Here is a 20,824-nt window from a genome sequence, read left to right on the forward strand (position 1 = left end):
TAACTACAGTTTAAAAATATATTGCATATGTTGTAAAATTAAAGAAACATGTACTAGATTTTTATTTATTTTGTATAAAAGTATAGTAAAGAAGCGATACCGGCTTTCCAAGATGTTGGTGATCCGTATGAACACATTCCTACTCAAACGAAATCTTCTTTTGAAGTCCTTCGATCCGTACACACAATTATCCGCAAAGTAATCACGATATAGATGTTTATGTCCTTCTTCACGATTTCTGTTTAACATCGTACGTCTTGTTAGTAGCGGGTCTGGGTTTGGTTGTAGCAGGTTGGTAGTGTAATAATGATAAATCATCCTGAAGAAAATATCGTCATCTGAATCATCAGACGAGTCGAAAGGGTCCATATTTTATTTGAAGATCATTGAATGTATGTAGAGAGGAGAAGAGAAATTTTGTGAAATTTTTTAAAAATAGTAGGTATTTATAGGGTAAATGATTTTTTAATAGTTAATTTTTTTTATACCGTTGCCATTTAAACGTTTGAAAACGTTTAAATTTTGTGCGTGTCTTCCGGTCGCGATGCCAACGAGCTTCAATCTCGACGAGTAAGGGGGCGATGTTCCCCCTGTCACGATGTCGTTAAGGTGTGCCACCTCACCCAGTTGCTTCTCGTTCTGGCCCATACCGCATCGTCTTAGTAATGGTTCTCTATTGAACCCCACACACACACGCATATATATATATATATATATATATATATATATATATATATATATATATATATATATATATATATGTTGATTCTGTAAAACATTGGGACGTGATCCTAGCCACTCATATTGGAGAGAAAAAAAAATTATAAAATTCAAAATTCTAAGAAACATCCAAAATTTCTTTTTTTAAATATTATTTTCGTTAGTTAATTTATCCAAAACAAATTAAAAAAAGATAAAAAAAAATATATAAAAAATCATCGTTTTTTTTCGAAATATGAGTGAAATATTCTAATAAAATATTAAATTGTAAATAATCGGATCGAATTTTTAGAATGTTAGAATATTCTAATATTTTATTAAAGTTGGTGGATATTTAAAGCATCCTAACATTCTATTTGAATTTTTACATTTGTTAGAATATTTTAATATTCTATTAGAATTTTTAGAATATTTATAGTTTAATATTCTAGTAGAATATTTTAACATTCAAAAAATTTGATTTGAATATTTACAGTATAATATTCTATTAGAATATTTTATGCATTTTTTAAATTTTTTTTATTTATTTTTATTTATTATTTTTATTTTTTTTGGATAAAAAATTACATTTATTTTGCATTTTAAAAATATATTTTTTTTATCTCCGAAATGAATAGTTAGAATTATGTCTTCATGTCTCAAAAAATATGATGATCTCATATGAACCTAACCCCTATATATATATATATATATATATATATATATATATATATATATATATATATATATATATATATATATATATATATATATATATATGTTATTTTTGTTTTATTATAAAATACATTTTAAAACTTAATATTTGTGATCAGTGTGTACATTTTTTTTAAAGATAATAGTTGGTCTAATCGGTTTTCTAGCACTTACGACCAGTGGCGGATCCAGAAAAAAATATTACTGGGGTCCATCTTATATGAAAAATTAAACACAAATTTGAACCTAGAAAAAAAATCTGAAAATTTGAGGTTTCTTTGGGAGTTTTTTTGTTAAAAATATTACAAAAATATGTTTTTTCAGCAAAAGTGGGTGCCAAAGGGATAATTTCAGCAAAAAATAATTTTTTAAGGGTTGTTTTTCAGCTAGTGACAAGATTTTATGCATTAAACCCCATATAGAACTTGTTTTGGCATTTCGATCCCTAGATGCCATGCATGGACGTAAAGCTTGCAGCTTTACGTGGTATTTCAGCCTTGGAAGACTAGATCTAGAGTTTGGGACCTTATTTCTGCTTAGAATCGTTTGAATGAGAATAGGGCAAGAGGTACTCGATGAGTGCGTGAGCCAACTCGACGAGTCAACTATGGTTTTCCCCGATAGTCTGGACGCGCTACAACTTGGCGAGTTGATGAGACGACTTGAAGAGTTGAGTTGGATTTTCTTGATATTATAGAGAAAACGAAGGAACTCGACAAGTCGTATAGATGCACTCAACGAGTCGAGTCAACATGGACTGTTGACTCGGGTGTTGACTTCCGTTGACTTTTAGGGTTTGGTCAAGACATGAGTGAAGAGACAAAGGAGGGGTAAAATGGTCTTCCACCCTTTCCATGAGTTAGATAAGGGGTTAGACTAATTTTTAGGGTTTTGGTTATTAAGTGTTACTTAGAGATGATTATGATATGTAGGAGGAGTCTAGAATATTTATGGAGTACGAGACCTATTTGCTTACTTATAAGGTGAGTCTTCTCACTATACTTACTTGAGTGGTAATACTGTACGACCGGAGGGTTTTATGTGCTTATATTGAGTTATGTGATATCATGCATTTGTCTGTGTGATTTATGTTGTATATTATCTTGTTCTTTATTGGTTAGGGTCGGAGGGTCCAACCCGAGTTGTGAGACTGGAGGGTCTTCACTAAGACACATGATTGGAGGGTCCTTCTCGAGATATAGCCAGTGTTGCAAAATCGGCCTAATCGGCCGATTAATTGCTAATCGGACGTCCACCGATGAGAGTTATTGCTAATCGGTCACTATAATTGGGTTTGGTCAATACAGGTCAAATTTGTAATTAATTGGACCTAATCGGACCTAATCGGGTTTGGTCAACGTAGGTCAAAGTCGGACCTAATCGGCCCTAATCGGACCTAATAACCGATTAATCACTTTTTTTTTGTAGGATTAAAATTAGATTTATAAATTTTTGAATAATTTTCTTAATAATTAACGGTCCCCGATTAATCTCCCGATTAATCCCGCCTATTTAGCCATATCACTACTTAGCACTATGGAAACACTTTAATTTGTATTTTTTAAGTTGATTTGAAGATCAAAACTTTTTGAATTTGTAGTTTGATTTAGCCATGTGTGGCTAACTTCTCTATCATTTACGATTCCAGATTTCTAAGTGTTTGTTTTTAGATTGTAATTTGCACTTGATTTTATGTTTATCATCTAGTAATCTTTGATTTGGCCTTAAATATATGTTTGATTGGTTCTCTTTTCACTTGATCAATGAATTGGGGCTATTATCAATCTAGTTAGTCAAATTATGAAATTCGTATATGTTTTATGATTTGATGTTAGTAACATGCAATTGATTGGTTGTAAATAGATCAAAATTAGTGTAATTAAAGATTAGATGTTCATATTCCCGAACTTATGAGGAATGTTGGACACTATTGGTAATTGTTGTAAGAACTTAATGTCATTTAATGATTTGATGCAAGAGCTTATTTGAATTGAATGAATTAAAGGAAGTTTTATTCGAAGAACATATTTTGAATGAAACACCTTTGTTAACTTGGATATTAGAGCATATTAATATCTAAATTACCAACCTAGATTGAACATGAATTACAGTCATATTACACCTTACACAACACATGTATAGGAATCAGAATCGGAAATGTATTTCTCTTATTGAATTTTAGTATTAATTTTTTTGTTTATGAAGTTTAATTTGAATTCAAACACAACCCCCCATTTTAACATCAATTGTATGAGTTGTAAGAATATGGCTAAATAAGAAGTCCCGTGTTCCTGTGGATCGACCTTGCTTACTCTATACTATCTTTAGTGTAAGTAGTAGTAGTGACCTATATTTTATTGGTATCATTTTATCCCATTGTTTGTTGGTTTGACAATCAAACAAATTGGCGCCATTGCCGGGGGATACGGTAGTACTAATTGTTTATGCTAAGATCTTTTCACGCAGGCACACCTTTACCAGTTGATTTGGAGATAGAGAAATCTACAAAACAAAGAAGGAAGCAAGCTAGAATTTTAAAGAAACAACAACAATCAGTAGCTTCTTCATCAAATCCTTCAACCACATCTTCACCAACATCCAAAAATTCCACCCCACCATCTTCACCTTTACCCGAGTCTGAAACTTTTATCCCTGCTCCTACCATGGGTGATAATCTTGGAGGCAATCAAGATCCTCCAAATTCACCTCCTAAACAAACCTTTAGACAATGGGCCACCCAAGATGTTACCTAACAACCGTTATGCATCAATTATCCTGCAACAATAAACTTTGAACTCAAATCCGCACTCATTCATTTGTTGTCTTCATTCCATTTTCTTGAGAATGAAGACCCACATAAATTTCTTAAGGAATTTCATGTTGTTTGTTTGGGTATGAAGCCACATGAAGTCACTGAAGATCAAATCAAGTTAAGGGCAATCCCGTTTGCTTTACAAGGGTGTGCAACCACCAGCAGTTAGACCTTGTGATTTTCTAATAAAAAACAAGGAAACTTTCAGCCAAGAAGTTAGCCAGATGTTACAAGAAGATATAGACCGATTCAAGCTATAGGATTTTCTAGTCAACAACAATGAAACTTTCAGCCAAGAAGCAATCTGAATTGGCATCAACCCAATGCCAATTTTCAGCCAAGGTCACCACCTTATCAACCAAGACCTCCATTTCAAAATAAAATACATCATCAACCAAATTATCAACCAACTTTCCAACCCAATTAACATCCTCATCAATCTTAATTCCAACCTCAAAACATGCAATAAGGAAGTAGTTCAAGTGGATCGGGAATGTCTTTGGAAGACATTGACAAGATTTTAGCCACAAGTACTCAAACATTTCAAAATGAAACCAAGGAGAGTATTAAGACTTCGGAGCAACAAATGACTCAACTTACGCACTTTTGTGAGTAAACTGGAGTCACAAGGCAAACTACCCGCACAAACCGAAAAGAACCCAAAGCATAATGCATGTGCCATCACTTTGAGGAATGTTAAAGAATATGAAGGACCAAAGATGATTAAAAAAGAAGATATGGAGTTAGAGAAAGAAGATGAGAAGTCAAAAGCACCTTCAAAGCAAGTACTCATTGAAGTAAAAGTCACTCCTCATCTATTTCCAACAAGGTTGAACAAGTCAAAGTGTGAGAGGGAAGATAATGAAATTATGGAGATGTTTAGAAAGGTTGAGGTAAATATTCTTCTCATTGATTCCATCAAACAAGTCCCTAGGTACGCCAAATTCCTTAAGGAATTATGCACATTTAAGAAAAGATTAAAAGATAATGAAACTGTCAAAGTAGGTGAAAATGTATTTGCAGTGTTAAAGAAAATATTACCTAAAAAATGTAAGGATCCGGGTGTTTTCACGGTTCCGTGCAAGTTAGGTAATCTTTATGTTCCACGAGCTATGATAGATCTTGGAGATTTTATCAATGTTTTGCCATATTCTATTTTCAAAACTTTAAATATTGACATATTGAAGAAGACCGAGGTGATCATTCAATTGGCTGATTGATCTTTAATACATCCAAAAGGTGTCTTAGAAGATGTGTTAGTTCAAATGAATGAACTAGTATTTCTAACAGATTCTTATGTCCTTGACATGGATGATGATGAATCCCCAAATTTGAGTTCAATTCTTTTAGAAAGACCCTTTTTGAAAACAGCCCGGACAAAAATTGATGTTTATGATGGTACATTGTCCATGGAATTTGATGGAGAGGTGATAAATTTCACCATCTATGCTATGAGATATCCAAGTGATATTTCATATTTGAATTTTGTGGATGTCATTGAACCATTAACCAAAGAGTGTTTTGATTTGTCTAATCTCGATGAGTTAGCTCTCATTTTAGACATGAGTCTTCAAAAGGATGGAGTGGATAAACTTTCCATGCAATTCAAAATTGATGAAGAGATTATAGAAGTTGTATCTTGCATGGATCAAAAGAAGAAAATGAGGTTTGATGTTCCAAAACTAGAATTATCGATGTCTAATGAGAAATTTGTTCCTTCTATTGTGCAGGCACCCGAATTGGAACTTAAAACTTTACCCGATCATCTTAAGTATGCGTATCTTGGATAGAACAAGGCTTTACCCGTGATTATTTCCAAAAAAATTGACAACAAAAGAAGAAGAAGAGCTTGTCACCACTTTGAAGGAGTATAAGGAAGCTATTGGGTGGACTATAGCCGACATCAAAGGGTTAAGTCCTTCATTTTGCATGCATAAGATCCTTATGGAAGAAGACTATAAGCCTTCACGAGAAGCTCAAAGGCGTTTGAGTCCTCCAATGATGGAGGTTGTGAAGAAAGAGATTATGAAATTGTTGAATGCAGGAATGATCTATCCTATATCGAATAACAAACTAGTAAGCCCGGTCCAAGTTGTACCAAAGAAGACAGGTATTACCGTTACAAAGAATGACCAAGGTGAATCAGTCCCCACTCGTGTGCAAAATGGGTGGAGAGTTTGCATAGACTATATAAGACTCAATTCCTCAACCCGGAAAGATCATTTCCCACTTCCCTTCATTTATCAAATGTTGGAAAGATTAGCGGGAAAAACACACTATTGTTTCTTGGATGGGTATTCTGGTTTCCACCAAATACCCGTTGCACCTGAGGATCAAGAAAAAACCACTTTCACCTGTCCATTTAGAACATTTGCATATAGGCGGATGCCTTTCGGACTTTGCAATGCTCCTACCACTTTTTAGAGGTGCAACGTTTTCCTCAAAGTAAGGCTTTTTGTAAACCATATAGATCAATTTTGAAATTTTGTCTATCTAAGATATATATAAACAAAATTATACAAATGGTCCATGTGGGTTTTCAAGTTCTTGGCTTTTGTTCTTAACATTTTTTCCCGTTACATCGGTAGTCGCTACGGTTTCTATTTCTTGCGTGGTTCTTCCTTTGACCTTATATAAGAAGGCTTTTATCTCTATGCTATCATAACCTTAATATCCATTTTGTTGCACCCTCTTCTACGTTGGGACTCCGATTGTCACCTCTGATGTTAATGGCTTGTCGTTGGATGCAAGCCTTGTAGCCATGATGAACTTTTAGAACAATGATGAACACCACCTTTTTTTTATATGAATGTACTCTACCCAATCATATCTTAAAAACTTGTTTTTTTTTTTTTTTTTTTTTTTTTTTTTTTTTTTTGTTTTGGGGGGGGGGGGGGGGGGGGGGTAGAGAGGTGATCTTGATCTTTAGATTCTTTGCAATGGTTTTTTTTTTAATGTGTGTATTTATGTTTAGGTTGGATTTGCAATAAGTTTGATATTGAGATGAAGAAACAAATAACGGTTTTGAGTTACAAATTATATCAAGTTTAGAGTCTATATTCATTGCATTTTCTTTTAATTTATTTATAAAACACATATTTTATCAGGTTTGGAGTTTGTAGAGAATAATATGAGATAAAACAAAAAACACATATTTTATAAGATTTGAAGTTGTAGAGAATAGTAAGAGATAAAACGAGTATGATGGTGGTGGAAGGTGGTTGCAACAGTGGTCGATGGTGGAGGTGCTTTGGTTATTACGAAACATTTTTAAGTTAATAAAAATATAAAAGATTAATATAAATTATAATCAAATAAAAAAGTAACACGATAAAGATATAAAAGTCATTTTAATATAGGTTATGGACGAGCCGGTACAAAGAATAGAAATCATAGGAACTATCATTTAACAAAATAATAATAATAATAATAATAATAAAAAAGATGAAAACAAAAAATATGTGAAACCACAAGGACGTTTATGTAATTTTGTCATAAAAATAAGGTAACACCAAGCATTTTTTAACAAAAACCCACCGAAACCAACAAACCCCTATCTTATTTGTCTGATCAGAATTGTAATTTTTTTAGCTCACCAAATTTCTATTGGATTCATTAATTGACATCAAGAACTATCCAACTCAAAGCCGCCCATATCGAGAAAGATACAACAAAAGATAATTTTTCCTTCCCTTTTTCCTCCATTGTTGTCTGTTTCCTTTTAAAATTTTCTCCTTTTTAAAACCAAGCCTACACCATTAAATTTTCTGTGAAGAAGAAGAGGTCCAAGTTTAATGCTTCTGAGAAAACAAAGAAATTGATTCACACACACGTGTGTGTGTGTGTATATAGCGTGTGAAGAAGGTCACATGTTTGAGGTTTGTTTAAGAAAATGGATATGATGTATTACCCACTTGGGAGATGCTCTTATGAGGAATCCATGAAGGTTCTTGAAGCTGATATACAACACGCCAATGCTCTGTAAGTTATTGTTATCTCAGTTCCTTCGATTTTTGATGCGGGTTTTGATTTTTCTAGTTTTCTTGAAAGGGATTGTGTGTTTCTATGTGTGTTTGTGGCTATCAGTCATCTTTGCTAGCAACAAGTTTAGTAATTTGAATAGGTTCGTGGGTTTTAGTTCTTTTTTTGTTTTTTCGTTTTGCAAAAAGGGGTTTCTAGGTTTCTGCTAGTGTGTATGATCATCAGTCATCTTGAAAATCTTAAATGTGATTCTGGATGTTTAAATGTTAGAATCTTTGAGGGATTTTGGACAAAAACTAAGCAATCAACAAAACCCTCTTGGGGATTTATTTCTTGCGAACTTAAACCTGTTTACGCAATTAATATAGAATCTTCAAAGTTGTTGACCGGAAGAAATAAAAAATGGCATCGCTTCAGTTTCTGATTGTTTTTGTGTGTGGATTCATGTTGGATTTTCAGGGCTGCAGCAATACCTAGAGCCAACGATGGTGCAAGATTTCAAATGAAACTAGTTTACAATGAATTGGCACCTCTTGTTATGTTTTTGCTACAATGGATTGATTCCTCTTGCACTTGCCTCTTGCCTAGATACTTGAATCTCGTTCATGTTCTAGTCTACAAGGTTGGTTCTTGAATCTTTTATGTGGTTGGTTGTTCTTTGAATCTTGAATCTTGAATCTTTACTTGCAGGTATATACAGATGGTAGACCAAAGATTTCTAGACGTGGAAGAAAGGCAACGATAAACGACTTCTACGGTTTGTGATTGTAGCCATACAACCTTTTTTTTTAGCATTTCAATCGATTATATTCAAAGAATTTCAATATTTTATTTTCTGATTGAGACCAATGAATGCAGCTGTCATACTGCCATCTTTGAGAAGGCTACACTGCGATTTGGATGATGATGGTGACTCCACAGGAGTTTGTTTGAGGATAGAGACATCTGACCACAAGAAAACGAAAAAAGAAGTTGGATTCTCGAATCTTGATTTAAAAAGAGAAGATGAATGCGGGATTTGCTTAGAACCTTGTACAAAAATCGTCTTGCCAAATTGCTGCCACGCAATGTGCATCAACTGTTATCGAGACTGGTATGCCACATATTTGAAAGTTAGGTCATGTTTGATGTTTGTGTGGATAAATGATGTTTAAAAAATATATATATGAGGTGGTACTCTTTGGGAAATGGAAGGAAAAAGTAACTTAGGGCAATTTTGTAAAAAATTAGGACTTAATGGGGAAAAGTAAAACCTTCTTTCATAGTCTTTCACTATTAAGTTGTTATTTGTGCATTAAGTTAAAACACTCATCAAGTAAAAAGAAATAACACATTGGTCCTTGCTAAATTGTTGTGTTGTTTGTGTGTTTAGGAATACGAGGTCGGCATCTTGTCCGTTTTGTCGAGGTAACTTAAAGAGAGTAAAATCACGAGATTTGTGGGTTTTGACTTGTGATGATGATGTTGTGGATGCGGATCTTGTTGTGGATGAGGATTTGGTGCGTTTGTATCTCTATATCAATAATCTCCCGAAAGATAATCACGAAGCTATTTTCTTTATGTACTATGAATATCTAATATAATGTAAAAAAAAAAAAAAACACTAGTTCGTGTTACAGAATGTAAGAGAGACGAAAAATACACTCATCATTAAAATGTATATAGAGTTTGGCAACAAGGAATTATTGAAAATGTATACATGAAGTGAAATACACCGACCGTTAAAATGCGCAATGGGTCAATTCGACCAGAAAACAAATCAGATGCTAAGATATGTATCAGTAGCGCTTGTTCATATAAAAAACACTCATTCATAAAAAAAAAAATAATAATAATAATAAAAATAAAAAAAATAAAATAAAATCAATGAGACACACTGACCGCTTATATACGGAGATACAACCAATACAACTATAAGGAATGAAAGATGCATGAAGGTATGTCACATCATCCAAAAAATCAAAACACTACTAATAAGAGATGGAGACTCACTATATCACAAGACACGGCCAACGGGGGTGTTCCTTTATAAGTTACGCGTGACTTGGGCTTTCGGCTTGAACGTGAAAAAAAAGCACCATTGTGTGTAGCCTAATAAGAGATACAAATAGACTTTAGCTTAGACGTGAAAAAAAAACACCAATTGCGTGTAGCCTAATAAGATATAAGAGATTTACTTTGTATCCCTTAAACTTTTGAAACTTATAATACATATCGACGACGGTTACAAATCATATCGTTCAATACATATAGACTCACCAAATCATATTACCCTTTTATATAGACTCACCAAATCATATTACCCTTTTTTATTGACAACTTTTGCTTCATTTTTATATGATTAAAAATACTAGCCTAAAAACTCAAAGGGTTTAAACTTTAAAGGCGGAAAGAAAAGTGCTCTCTATTTTTTTAGTTAGCAGGAATGGGCGTCTTTACTCTTTATAGATGCAAAATTGACCGATGAGTGATGTGTTATCTCGCAATGGATTGTTGGTGCAGAATCAAACTCCGCAATCTGCCGTCTTCGCCTTATCTCCACTCAGGTAAATTTAACTCTTCTAATTTCAATTTACACGATTCATATCGCCCAACGCACCGATTCAATTCTTCTCATTTGTATATTTCTGTAAATTTTCCAAAAAATCATTTATTCGTTAACAATTTCAATCGGGTTTTAGATTTCTTCTTGTTTTCCACTGAATTTTGATGAAGAATTGAAGTTAGAAACACACACACACTCACACACACATTTTCAACACCTTTTGTGTTCTTCTCAACTTGACAGCAGGAGGAGGGGGGAAGTTATTACAGCTAACGGGTGGTCAAAATTTTGCTTCGGACAACCTTTTATTAGTTAAGAAAAAGTTGCAAGGAATTGTTGACATTTTCACTTGTGTTTTTATTAGGTACGAAGTACGAACTCCCATACTTTCAAAGTGTCGTAACCACCAAATTATTTGCGGTATGTTTTTACAAAGTTATTTCACTGATTTCATACCTTCGACTTCTTCTGTCCCATGAAAATATTTGACTGTACACATAGTTTTATGTTGACTATCTGTCAAATGTCTATAGTGTACTCTTAGGCCGGATTTGTTTCATTGGATGTTATGAACTAGTACAAGTTTTTTAGGACAATTTCTTATATAAAGGATGACCTGTTTATATAGTTCCCAACCCAACCTTTTAGATAAATGGGTTGTCATTAGTTTTACCTGTTTATATAGTTCCCGACAAACCTTTTAAATAAATGGGTTAAACTTGGGTTAACCCATTTAAAATCAAATAAATAAATTAACTAAATAATATACCAATTTAAGAATAAAAAGAGACAGGTGTAGGGCTATGATGTCAGCAGGTTGTTACGTTTTATGGGAATAGTAGTGAGTGCATAGAAATAAAGATCAGGTGAGAGAATATTTTTCTGTTAGGGAAAGGGTCGGCTAGTCATAGCTTGGGCACCAAGGATAATCTTTTGGTTTCCTTCTCTGATTTCCTTTTGTATTCTCTCTTTGAATATTCAGTAATCATAAGCATTCATTCCCATATTTGATTTACAATTATTATTGTCCAACTTGTTATTCCTTCCTATCAATTTGGTTCCATTGCCTTGCTTTTTACCCTTCCTCCACCATGGTACAACCAACAGAAGCTCAGGTCACTACTCGATTTAAGCTAACTATTTGTTTCTTATTTCACGCCTTACATTAACAGGGATTTCAAGCTAACGGAAGGGTTTATGCAAGTAAAAGCTCACCTAAAAGGTTAAGGAAAGCAAAAGAACAGCAAAAAATTGTGAACCCACAGCTAACCGAAGGTCTACCAGATGAACCCGGTGGAGCTCCAGATAAACAACAACCTTCTCCAATTAATCCTACTACTAATTTGGAGTCATCCGCTTCAATTGCTATTGCTTCTAGAAGTTCAGTTCTACAGGCATGCACCTTCACTTCTACTTTAATAGCCTTTGGGGGCGTAATAATTCGACAGGTAAAATGTTAATTTTGCACTCTCTTCATTTCATTATGATTAATTTAATAAAAATCATGATTATATTAACATAATTAGTAATTATATATCAACATCTTGTTGTAATGTGCAGGGTTCTCATTTGGCATCGTCACAAGGATGGCCTATAGCTGATTGCTCTTCCGAAATATCATGTAATGTTTTGTTTCTTCATATATCATTTAACATTTTTAGTTTGTTTTAAAATATATTTGATTGTGGGTCCCATTTACTAAGATGAGAATGGTCTGAATACTCAAAATCATTTCTGTGCGTCCAGTTAATTTTGAGACGTGGCATCTGCAAGGGGTTGTGGGTTTAGTCATACTCATATCCTCTTCTCGGTTCTTACTACTGAGGACATGGTCTGATTTTGCCGAGTCTAGTGAGGCATCCAATCAACAGGTCTAAATGCACGAAATAACAATGTACTTTCATTTATTTGTGTATTATAAATTTATAATAAATAAATTAACCAATGTACATTGCTATTTCTTGCAAATTAAATTGTTTATTTATTTATTGATCTGATTGTTAAATCATGCAGGTTTTGACATCTTTACAGCCACTAGATTATGCATATGTGGCATTTCTTCCCGGCATTAGCGAGGTCAGAGTAGAGAAATTTGGTTGCTATTTTTTACACCATATTGTGGGGCCCATCCAAATATGTAAGTGGGATCCACAATCCCAGTAATATCATATAACAAAATAAATTTGATAATAATAAAACTAAAATATTTTAATTTCATAGGAACTTTTTTTTCGAGGTGCATTGCTTCCGCTTTTAGGAACCAACTTCACAAGTGCCACAGCAGTTGCTGCTTTATTTGGGATTTTGCATTTGGGAAATGGTCGAAAATTTTCCTTTGCAATTTGGTACACACTTTTTTTTTTTTTTTTTTTTAACTGAATTTTATTAATTTAAGTTTATAAATTTAATTTTTTTCAAATTTATAGGGCCACATTTGTTGGGCTTGCTTATGGTTATGCCACGATCTTATCCTCTAGCCTTATCGTGCCGATGGCTTCTCATGCAATTAATAACTTGATAGGAGGTGTTATATGGCGCGTTTCACAACCGAATAATCAAAACAAAGAGGTATAAACACTTTTATATAAATTTTGACAAAAAAAATGATATGTAATTATCTGTTACGTTTCGATATATTTTATTAATATTACTAGACATGTTTATTGTTTTGAGTCTGTACTTGCAGATTTAGTAAGTATTCTAAGATGACGCACCACACAAAATACATTACTCGATTAGCGTTAGGTAATGCATAGGATTGGTTTGTAAAATCACACATTTTGAGGGTGGTACAAACTTTTAATGCACAAAGTACAAGTAATTATCATATCTTTATGGGACCAATTACCAATTACTTATGGGACATTTGGTTAGTATGGTGCCACGTTTTCTATTGATCAATGTACAAATTATTAATGCACAAAGTACAAGTTATTATCATATCATTTTATGGGACCATTTACTTTTGGTTTGTATGGTGACACGATTTCTATTAAGCAAGAAGTTTTAATGAACGAGGTACAAGTTATTATATGATTAATCACATTTTGGGACCATTATTTACTCTTTGGAACATATGGCCTAGATAGCTTAAACTTATTTAATGAAACTTGAACATGAAAACAAAGGAAAAAACATTCCATTTATGAGGAAATGTGTAAATGGTTGAGATTTTAGTTTTGCAATAATAATTTAAGATTGATGTGAAGTCGAACCTTGGTTTGATGCATAATAAATTTATTTTAAATTATGTAGGATTGGATGTTATTTGTGAATATGGTTTTTGATTTATATTTTGGATCTTTTTACAACAACCAAACTCATGGAGATAGGTAGATTAGATAAAGAACTTTTGAGTTTGTTGAACCACGAAATTTTTATGCAAATAATAAATGTAGCAAGTTTGGTGTTCGTTGGGCTTCGCTCACACAAATTTTGATGAAAGAAAAGTTTAAAGTTTTAAAGGGGCGAGTATGGTTGTACTGTGTAAGATATTAAAATATTACGAGATTCACGAATAGAAAACTAAATGTAATTAAGTTTATTCATTTTTGAACTATAAATGTATAAAACTAGTTGTAAGTTGGTAATTGAAATTTGTAACTTTTATTTGTGTATGGTTATTTGACAAAAATACTTGGAAACTTTTAAAATATGTAAAACTACATAAAACAACTTATCTAAAACAATTTTTAAAACATGTATAATTATACAAAATGACTTATTTAAAACATGTCATTGGTTTAAAAAAAATATAATTTTGTCAATCTGCGAAATTGTGCGAAATTGTAAAAGAGTTTTTTATTAAAGGTTGCCTACTTAAAGTAGCTTTTGAATTTAAATTTTTTTGTTTTGGTTAAAAGCTAGAAACTTTTAATACATAACAAATATTTCATTTTTTGAGTATAGTATATTCTTAAAATGAAAACTCCGAAAACTAGGTGGTGAATCCACCCTAAATTTTATATTATCAATTCAATTATTCGAGTGCCATAAATTGCAGTAAAGGATTGTTTAATATAATAGAAGCTACCCTTTTCCTATATAATGAACCTACTAAATAATAAATAGGGCAACATGACATGCAATACTTTACCTAAGATAAAGGGCGACAATAAAGTAATTTAGATGGTCCATGCATGGTCACATGGTTCTACACTTCTACCCATTTTTGCTAACTATTAACTATGCAAGTTATTATTTTGTGCTGCTAATTATGAGAATCCCATGATCGAAGTTGTTATATCGTGGAATAAGTGCTCGTTCTTTTTTATTTCAAATACATAATATAATTACATATATAATTATTTCAACCAGTTAAAAGCTTTCGTAAAATTTACTTCACAAAATTAAATGACAATTTTTGCAAAATTGAAGGGGAATTCAAGCAATTTTGAACAATTCTCAATTCACAAAACTAAATGTCAAAATTAGTATCACCCAAGTTAAATTCAAAACAATAAATATCAAGATCATGTATAATAGAATAAAAAAGATCGAATATATATTTTTGACTTCAAACAATAAATACCAAGATATAGAAGATTTCATATCATAGAATTTAAAGACATTTACAAAATATGTGGATAATCATGAAAAAATATGATTGGGTTATTTTAGTGAATACACTATTATTTATGTATTATAATATAATAAAATATATGTATAATACTATAAAAAAGATCGAATATATATGTTTGACTTCAAAAAAAAGTCAAAGTGCTGTGTTTGGAAGTACATATAACAGGGCACTTCTTGGTGGTGGTAGAGAATCATGTAAAGTCTAAACCTTTCCTACTGATATATCATGCAACTTTCATGGCTTCTCTTCTTTTCTGCACTTGGTTTCCTTCATCTTTTCAAACTCATTTTCACTCTCTTCAAATGGGTTTTCATCACTTTCTTCCGACCACCCAAGAACCTCAAAAACTATGGTTCATGGGCTATCATCACCGGAGCCACCGACGGCATCGGCAAAGCCTTTTCCTTCCAACTAGCTCAAAATGGTCTTCACCTAATCTTGGTTAGCAGAAACCTATCCAAGCTTAAAGAAGTTTCTGATGAGATTGTATCAGTTCACCCAACCACCAAGATCAAGATTTTCACTATGGATTTTTCTGGCGAGAATGTGGTGGCTGGAGTTAGGGAAATGCAGAAGGTGATTTCTAGTGAGCAACTGGACGTGGGTGTTTTGGTGAATAATGTTGGGGTAACTTATCCAGCGGCTAGGTTTTTTCATGAGGTTGAAGAAGAAGTTTGGATGAAGGTGATGAAAGTGAATGTGATAGCTACGACGTTGGTAACAAGAGCTGTGGTTGAAGGAATGATTGAGAGGAAAAGAGGTGTCATTGTTAATATTGGTTCGGGTGCTGCCATTGTCGTACCTTCACATCCTCTCTATGCGATCTATGCTGCCAGCAAAGCGTAAGTTGATCTTTTATATATCTATTTCTTTCTTTTAACGCGATCCATGGTTCTTGCTTTCTGTTTTAATATATGCAAGGTTTTGAACACCGACTGACCATCTTACTGGTTCGATGGTTTAGTTGGTCTAACCAGTTGGACTGGTCTGAAAAACTGGATGATGTCATAATTACATTATTATTAATTTTAATTATATAAAAAATACTATATATATATATATATATATATATATATATATATATATATATATATATATATATATATTAAAATTCCCGGTTTTTAACGGTTCAATCGGACCGGTTTTCACATCTTTTTACCGGTACACATGAGGATCGGTTTTTTGGCCTCTAAGAAGTGGATCCGGGACCGGTTCCTGGTTGAACCGACATGTCCGGTCCGGTTTTCAAAACATGGTATATATATGGTTTAAATTTGAATCGATAAACATGCATTAGGGATGTTTTACGACCAAAAGGCATGTATAGTTTTGAGTAACGAAAAGAGTTATTTACATACACAATACACAAGGTGAGAAACTAAAAAAGTCGGTAAAATGCATCAAGGAATACGTGAAACCCAAATTAGGGTATATATTGTGACAAATTAAGATTCTTAGTGATCAAATCTTATTTACAAATATATGATAAACAAAAACCGTATAAGAACGAAGATTTTCATTGATGGGGTGGACAAGTTAAGCTCGATCACCCAACTTAGTTTAATCATTAATGTGGATGTTGGATTCATGCATTGAAAAATTAAAATGGTGGGTCACTTGTAAAGTGGCCATGGAATGGTGTTTGAGTTTGAGGGTTGCATGGGTCAAAATCAAATTCATAGTGATGGGCGAATGTAACGGAAGCATATGATAACACGGACCACATGCAAATTAACACAAGGGTAGACTTGGAATAAACTTTGTATAAAAAATATTATCTAATAGATCGAGTTTTATATTAATGATATTAACTTGGTCGTTTTTATGTAATGATAGGTATGTTGATCAGCTTTCAAGGTCTTTATATGTGGAGTACAAGTCTCTTGGTATAGATGTTCAATGTCAAGTATGTACATATTTATATATAATTAATCTTTTTTCTTGTACACTCAGTTATGCTAATTTGATATCATTTGTGTATTTTCCTATAATGTAATGTTGTTCTAGGTGCCATTATATGTATCTACAAACATGGCATCACAAGTTGCATCGGTTGAGAAGTCATCTTTGTTCATACCAACAGCTGACGATTACGTGAAGGCTGCAATTAGACAAATAGGATACAAATCTCGTTGCACACCATATTGGACTCACTCGGTTCAATGGTTCTTCGCTTCGTTGACTCTTGATTCAATTCTTGACACATGGCGCCTTTCCATTGGCATTCAACGTAGGGGACAATTGGCATAGTAATTATACATTGAAGTTGTATCTCAATCACTTGTTTGGAAATTGTGGTCCTTGTCATATTATAATTAAGGGATTTATGGGAACTACATTCTGGAAGACTCTATTGTCTGAATCTTTCACAACGACCCAATGTTGATGTGAATGAATGAATTAAACTGAAATTCGTAATATTTTTAAAAGTTACAATATCGAATGAGTTGACTCAAGTTGGTTTATTAGACTAATAGGTAACATGTGTAAAAGCTAAAAAATACTAGCTAAAGGAAAAATGTCAACGGTTTGGTTGAAACTGTAACCTAAAATGTAATTTTTAATGCTTGTAAATTACTAAATCTTCTTGTCTAATGGTTTGGGTTTGAGGCTAACATATACCATAAGGGTTTTGGTGAGAGCTCATCGAAGATCAATCGAGAAGGAGAATGGGAAGGGAGATATGGTTTGGTGGTTTTGCAATTGAGAGGTGATTTTTCTACTTAAAAAATTGATTCTTCCACATAAGATCCAAGACCCTTATAACTGGTTAACAATATTTTTTATATGGATCAAATATTTTCTTAAATATAAAAATTACCTCCCAATTGCAAAACAACCAAACCCCATCTCTCTTTCCCTTATCCTTCTCAGATCGATCTCCGACATCAAAACCCTTAAGTTATATGTTAGTCTCAAACCCAGCCATTCAGACAAAAAGATTTAGTAATTTGCATTGCAAGCATTAAAAATTATATTCAAGGTGGCCCAACTCTTGTAACATTTCAAATTCGGGCCATTTCTTTGAAAGATGGTATGGTAGCCCAACTCTTGAAACACATAATCATTTCCCTTTCCCAGCCATATAATTTGCACTTATATTTAACACAATGTTATATAATTAAGAAAAAAACTGGTCTGTGACCAACTATAAAAAAACATTGGTTTTTACTCGTTAGGATTTGTCTGACGTCCCACTCAATTTCCCATCTCTAATAAATTTGAAAATAATTTCCGATTTCTAAATGTTAATTATGAAACAAGTAGCTCAACTATATGGTAGTTAGGTCACTTGCAAATTCTGTGGCCGAGAAATAGTTATGTACTTGAGGAGTCGGGCCACCATACCATGTTTCAAAGAAATGGCCAGAATTTAAAATGTTACAACTTTGTAAATTATATATTTATATTAGAGATGAAAAGTACACATTTGGGATACACATTTTTTAAACTTAGAAATAAGGGTAAATTACATTTATCGTATTTAGTAATTTTTTATGTAAATAGTGTAAGTTTTTTCTGGATCTAATGTTCATTGTATTAAAAAAAAATTAAAACCATTAAATATTAATATACCACATGATTAATTTTACATTGTTCAAAATAACAAGACTTCAAAATAAACCATCTAATGTAAACAAAGCATCAATGTCATTGTATTTTACATACATTCCAAATACCAAAAAGAAACCATTTTCAAAATTTTTGAAATGCAATTTAAGTCCTTACTCCTAATTGACGCTTAAAAGATAAAAGTGTTAAAATGTTTTAGTAATTTAAAAATATATAAAGGGTAACGATATAATTTTATAAATACTCAATTAAGCTTTCGAGCTTTATGAGTAGAGAATTTTACTACTCGGGCTTGACTCGATAAGGTACATGGGTAGCTTGAACTCGAGCACGACTCGATTAAAGTCAAGTCGATTTCAGGTATTTTTCGAGTCGGATTCAAGTTTTTCGTGATTTGTCTCACCTCGTTTACACCCTTACTCTCACAGAGAACCTCACGTATCACTAAACACCCCCACCCCCCAACACATACATTCACTCCCATAAATATTTACAAAACCACCAAACCCCATCTCCATTTACGTTCCCCTTCTTCTTCTTGATCGATCTCCAATGAGCAACCACCAAAACCTTACGGTAAATGTTGCCTCGGGCCCACTATGCCATCTAGACAAGTTTTAAAAGGAGTAAAACACATCCATTAATCAAAACTTAAGTTTATGGAAATCACACCTATCACACCCCCAACCAACAATGGAAACGTCGGGCGGTGAGACGACATCATGGATCACAGTCATTTGCATAAATAGAACAAGCACAACAATAACATAACAGTAGATATATTACTTAAATTGAATTACATTGATACTTGTTTAGTGTTACAATACTTTGATGCCTCAAACAATAGACTGCTTAATATAACTGCTTCGCAAATCTATAGGTGATTGTGACGCCACGACTTTTTCGGTAAGCGTAAGCTTCCATCTTTTTTTCCTAAGAATACATGCCTTTTGAAAGAGTATCAACGTAACATTAGTGAGTTCATAGGTTTTAAATGTTTGCATCAAATGTACTTTTCATCCAAAAAATATGTTTTCATATGTACTTTAAAAGCATAAGATTTGTACTTTTAAACCAAAAAGTAGGTTTTCACTGTATATAATTGGTTTCCCAACTTTTTATATATAAATGTACTTTTAACCCAAAAAGTATGTTTGTTGTATATAAATGCTATTTATTTTTAACCCAAAAGTATGTTTGCTATATATGGGTGTTATTTCAACTTATATATAAATGTAATTTTAAACCAAAAATTATATGTTTACCGTGTATAAGTACTATTTCAACTTATATAATATATGTACTTTTATACCAAAAGTATGTGTTGTCGTATATAATTATATAATTATAAGTACTGTTTCAGCTTATATATTCGTGTATTTAGAACAATCTCAACGTTACAATAAGTTCCTATAACTGAGATGCTGACGAGTTGTTGCCCTCACGACTCTTCACTAGATGTTGTAAATGTTTAGAAAGTTATCATTCGTGACTTGACCATCGAGGTTGTAGCTAACAACTGTAGGTAGGGGTATCAATCCGTATAGATCTATACATATTTTTCTCGCTCACTTAAGATTTAACAACTATTGGTCAAGGGTCTTTGCTAAGTATTACACTTAGTTAATGAATCTGTCTCATGTAAACCATCTAGTGAGTAGTTCTAAGCATTTATAGCCTTAACTTTAAATGTTCAAGTTACCAAACCAAATGTATATTGTATAATTATAATAATGTTTTATAATTATCTCGTATAATTATTTTGTAAATTGTAGAGGCAGTGTAATGACATTGCATAACTATTATCCGATTTATATGGGCAAAGTAATGATAATGTATAACTAATATCCAAGCTGTGTAAACAATGTTTCAACAATGAAATTTATCGTGATATAAATGTGATACATTTAGCGACAAT

At 32.7% G+C, this 20,824-nt stretch overlaps 4 protein-coding genes across 5 annotated transcripts; all 4 read left to right on the plus strand.

Moving 5' to 3' along the window:
• Positions 1–4,944: 4,944 nt before the first annotated feature.
• On the plus strand, positions 4,945–6,015 carry LOC145038473 (uncharacterized). The gene is made up of 2 exons (XM_078986826.1): positions 4,945–5,314; positions 5,465–6,015. The coding sequence occupies exons 1-2, from the start codon at positions 4,945–4,947 to the stop codon at positions 6,013–6,015; spliced, it is 921 nt and encodes a 306-aa protein (XP_078842952.1).
• A 1,772-nt stretch (positions 6,016–7,787) lies between these two features.
• Positions 7,788–9,980, plus strand: LOC145041080 (E3 ubiquitin-protein ligase AIRP2-like). Its single transcript, XM_078988998.1, has 5 exons — positions 7,788–8,206; positions 8,666–8,828; positions 8,897–8,963; positions 9,065–9,299; positions 9,579–9,980. Exons 1-5 carry the CDS (start codon positions 8,118–8,120, stop codon positions 9,787–9,789), a joined length of 765 nt encoding a protein of 254 aa, XP_078845124.1. The 5' UTR covers positions 7,788–8,117; the 3' UTR covers positions 9,790–9,980.
• A 582-nt stretch (positions 9,981–10,562) lies between these two features.
• Positions 10,563–13,709, plus strand: LOC145041077 (CAAX amino terminal protease family protein). Of its 2 annotated transcripts, XM_078988995.1 has the most exons (10): positions 10,563–10,752; positions 10,995–11,027; positions 11,116–11,171; positions 11,924–12,199; positions 12,312–12,372; positions 12,498–12,622; positions 12,765–12,827; positions 12,972–13,096; positions 13,178–13,319; positions 13,438–13,709. In XM_078988995.1, exons 1-10 carry the CDS (start codon positions 10,677–10,679, stop codon positions 13,441–13,443), a joined length of 963 nt encoding a protein of 320 aa, XP_078845121.1. In that variant the 5' UTR covers positions 10,563–10,676; the 3' UTR covers positions 13,444–13,709. The 2 variants fall into 2 exon arrangements, with proteins under 2 accessions (XP_078845121.1, XP_078845122.1); XM_078988996.1 differs by lacking the exon at positions 10,995–11,027 and having other exon boundaries at positions 10,567–10,752.
• A 1,783-nt stretch (positions 13,710–15,492) lies between these two features.
• Positions 15,493–17,705, plus strand: LOC145041079 (very-long-chain 3-oxoacyl-CoA reductase-like protein At1g24470). Its single transcript, XM_078988997.1, has 3 exons — positions 15,493–16,175; positions 17,170–17,239; positions 17,341–17,705. Exons 1-3 carry the CDS (start codon positions 15,559–15,561, stop codon positions 17,581–17,583), a joined length of 930 nt encoding a protein of 309 aa, XP_078845123.1. The 5' UTR covers positions 15,493–15,558; the 3' UTR covers positions 17,584–17,705.
• The last annotated feature ends 3,119 nt before the right edge of the window (positions 17,706–20,824 follow it).

This window comes from Lactuca saligna, chromosome 4 (genome assembly GCF_052625555.1).
Source record: "Lactuca saligna cultivar CGN05327 chromosome 4, ASM5262555v1, whole genome shotgun sequence".
NCBI classification, from domain to species: Eukaryota; Viridiplantae; Streptophyta; class Magnoliopsida; order Asterales; family Asteraceae; genus Lactuca; species Lactuca saligna.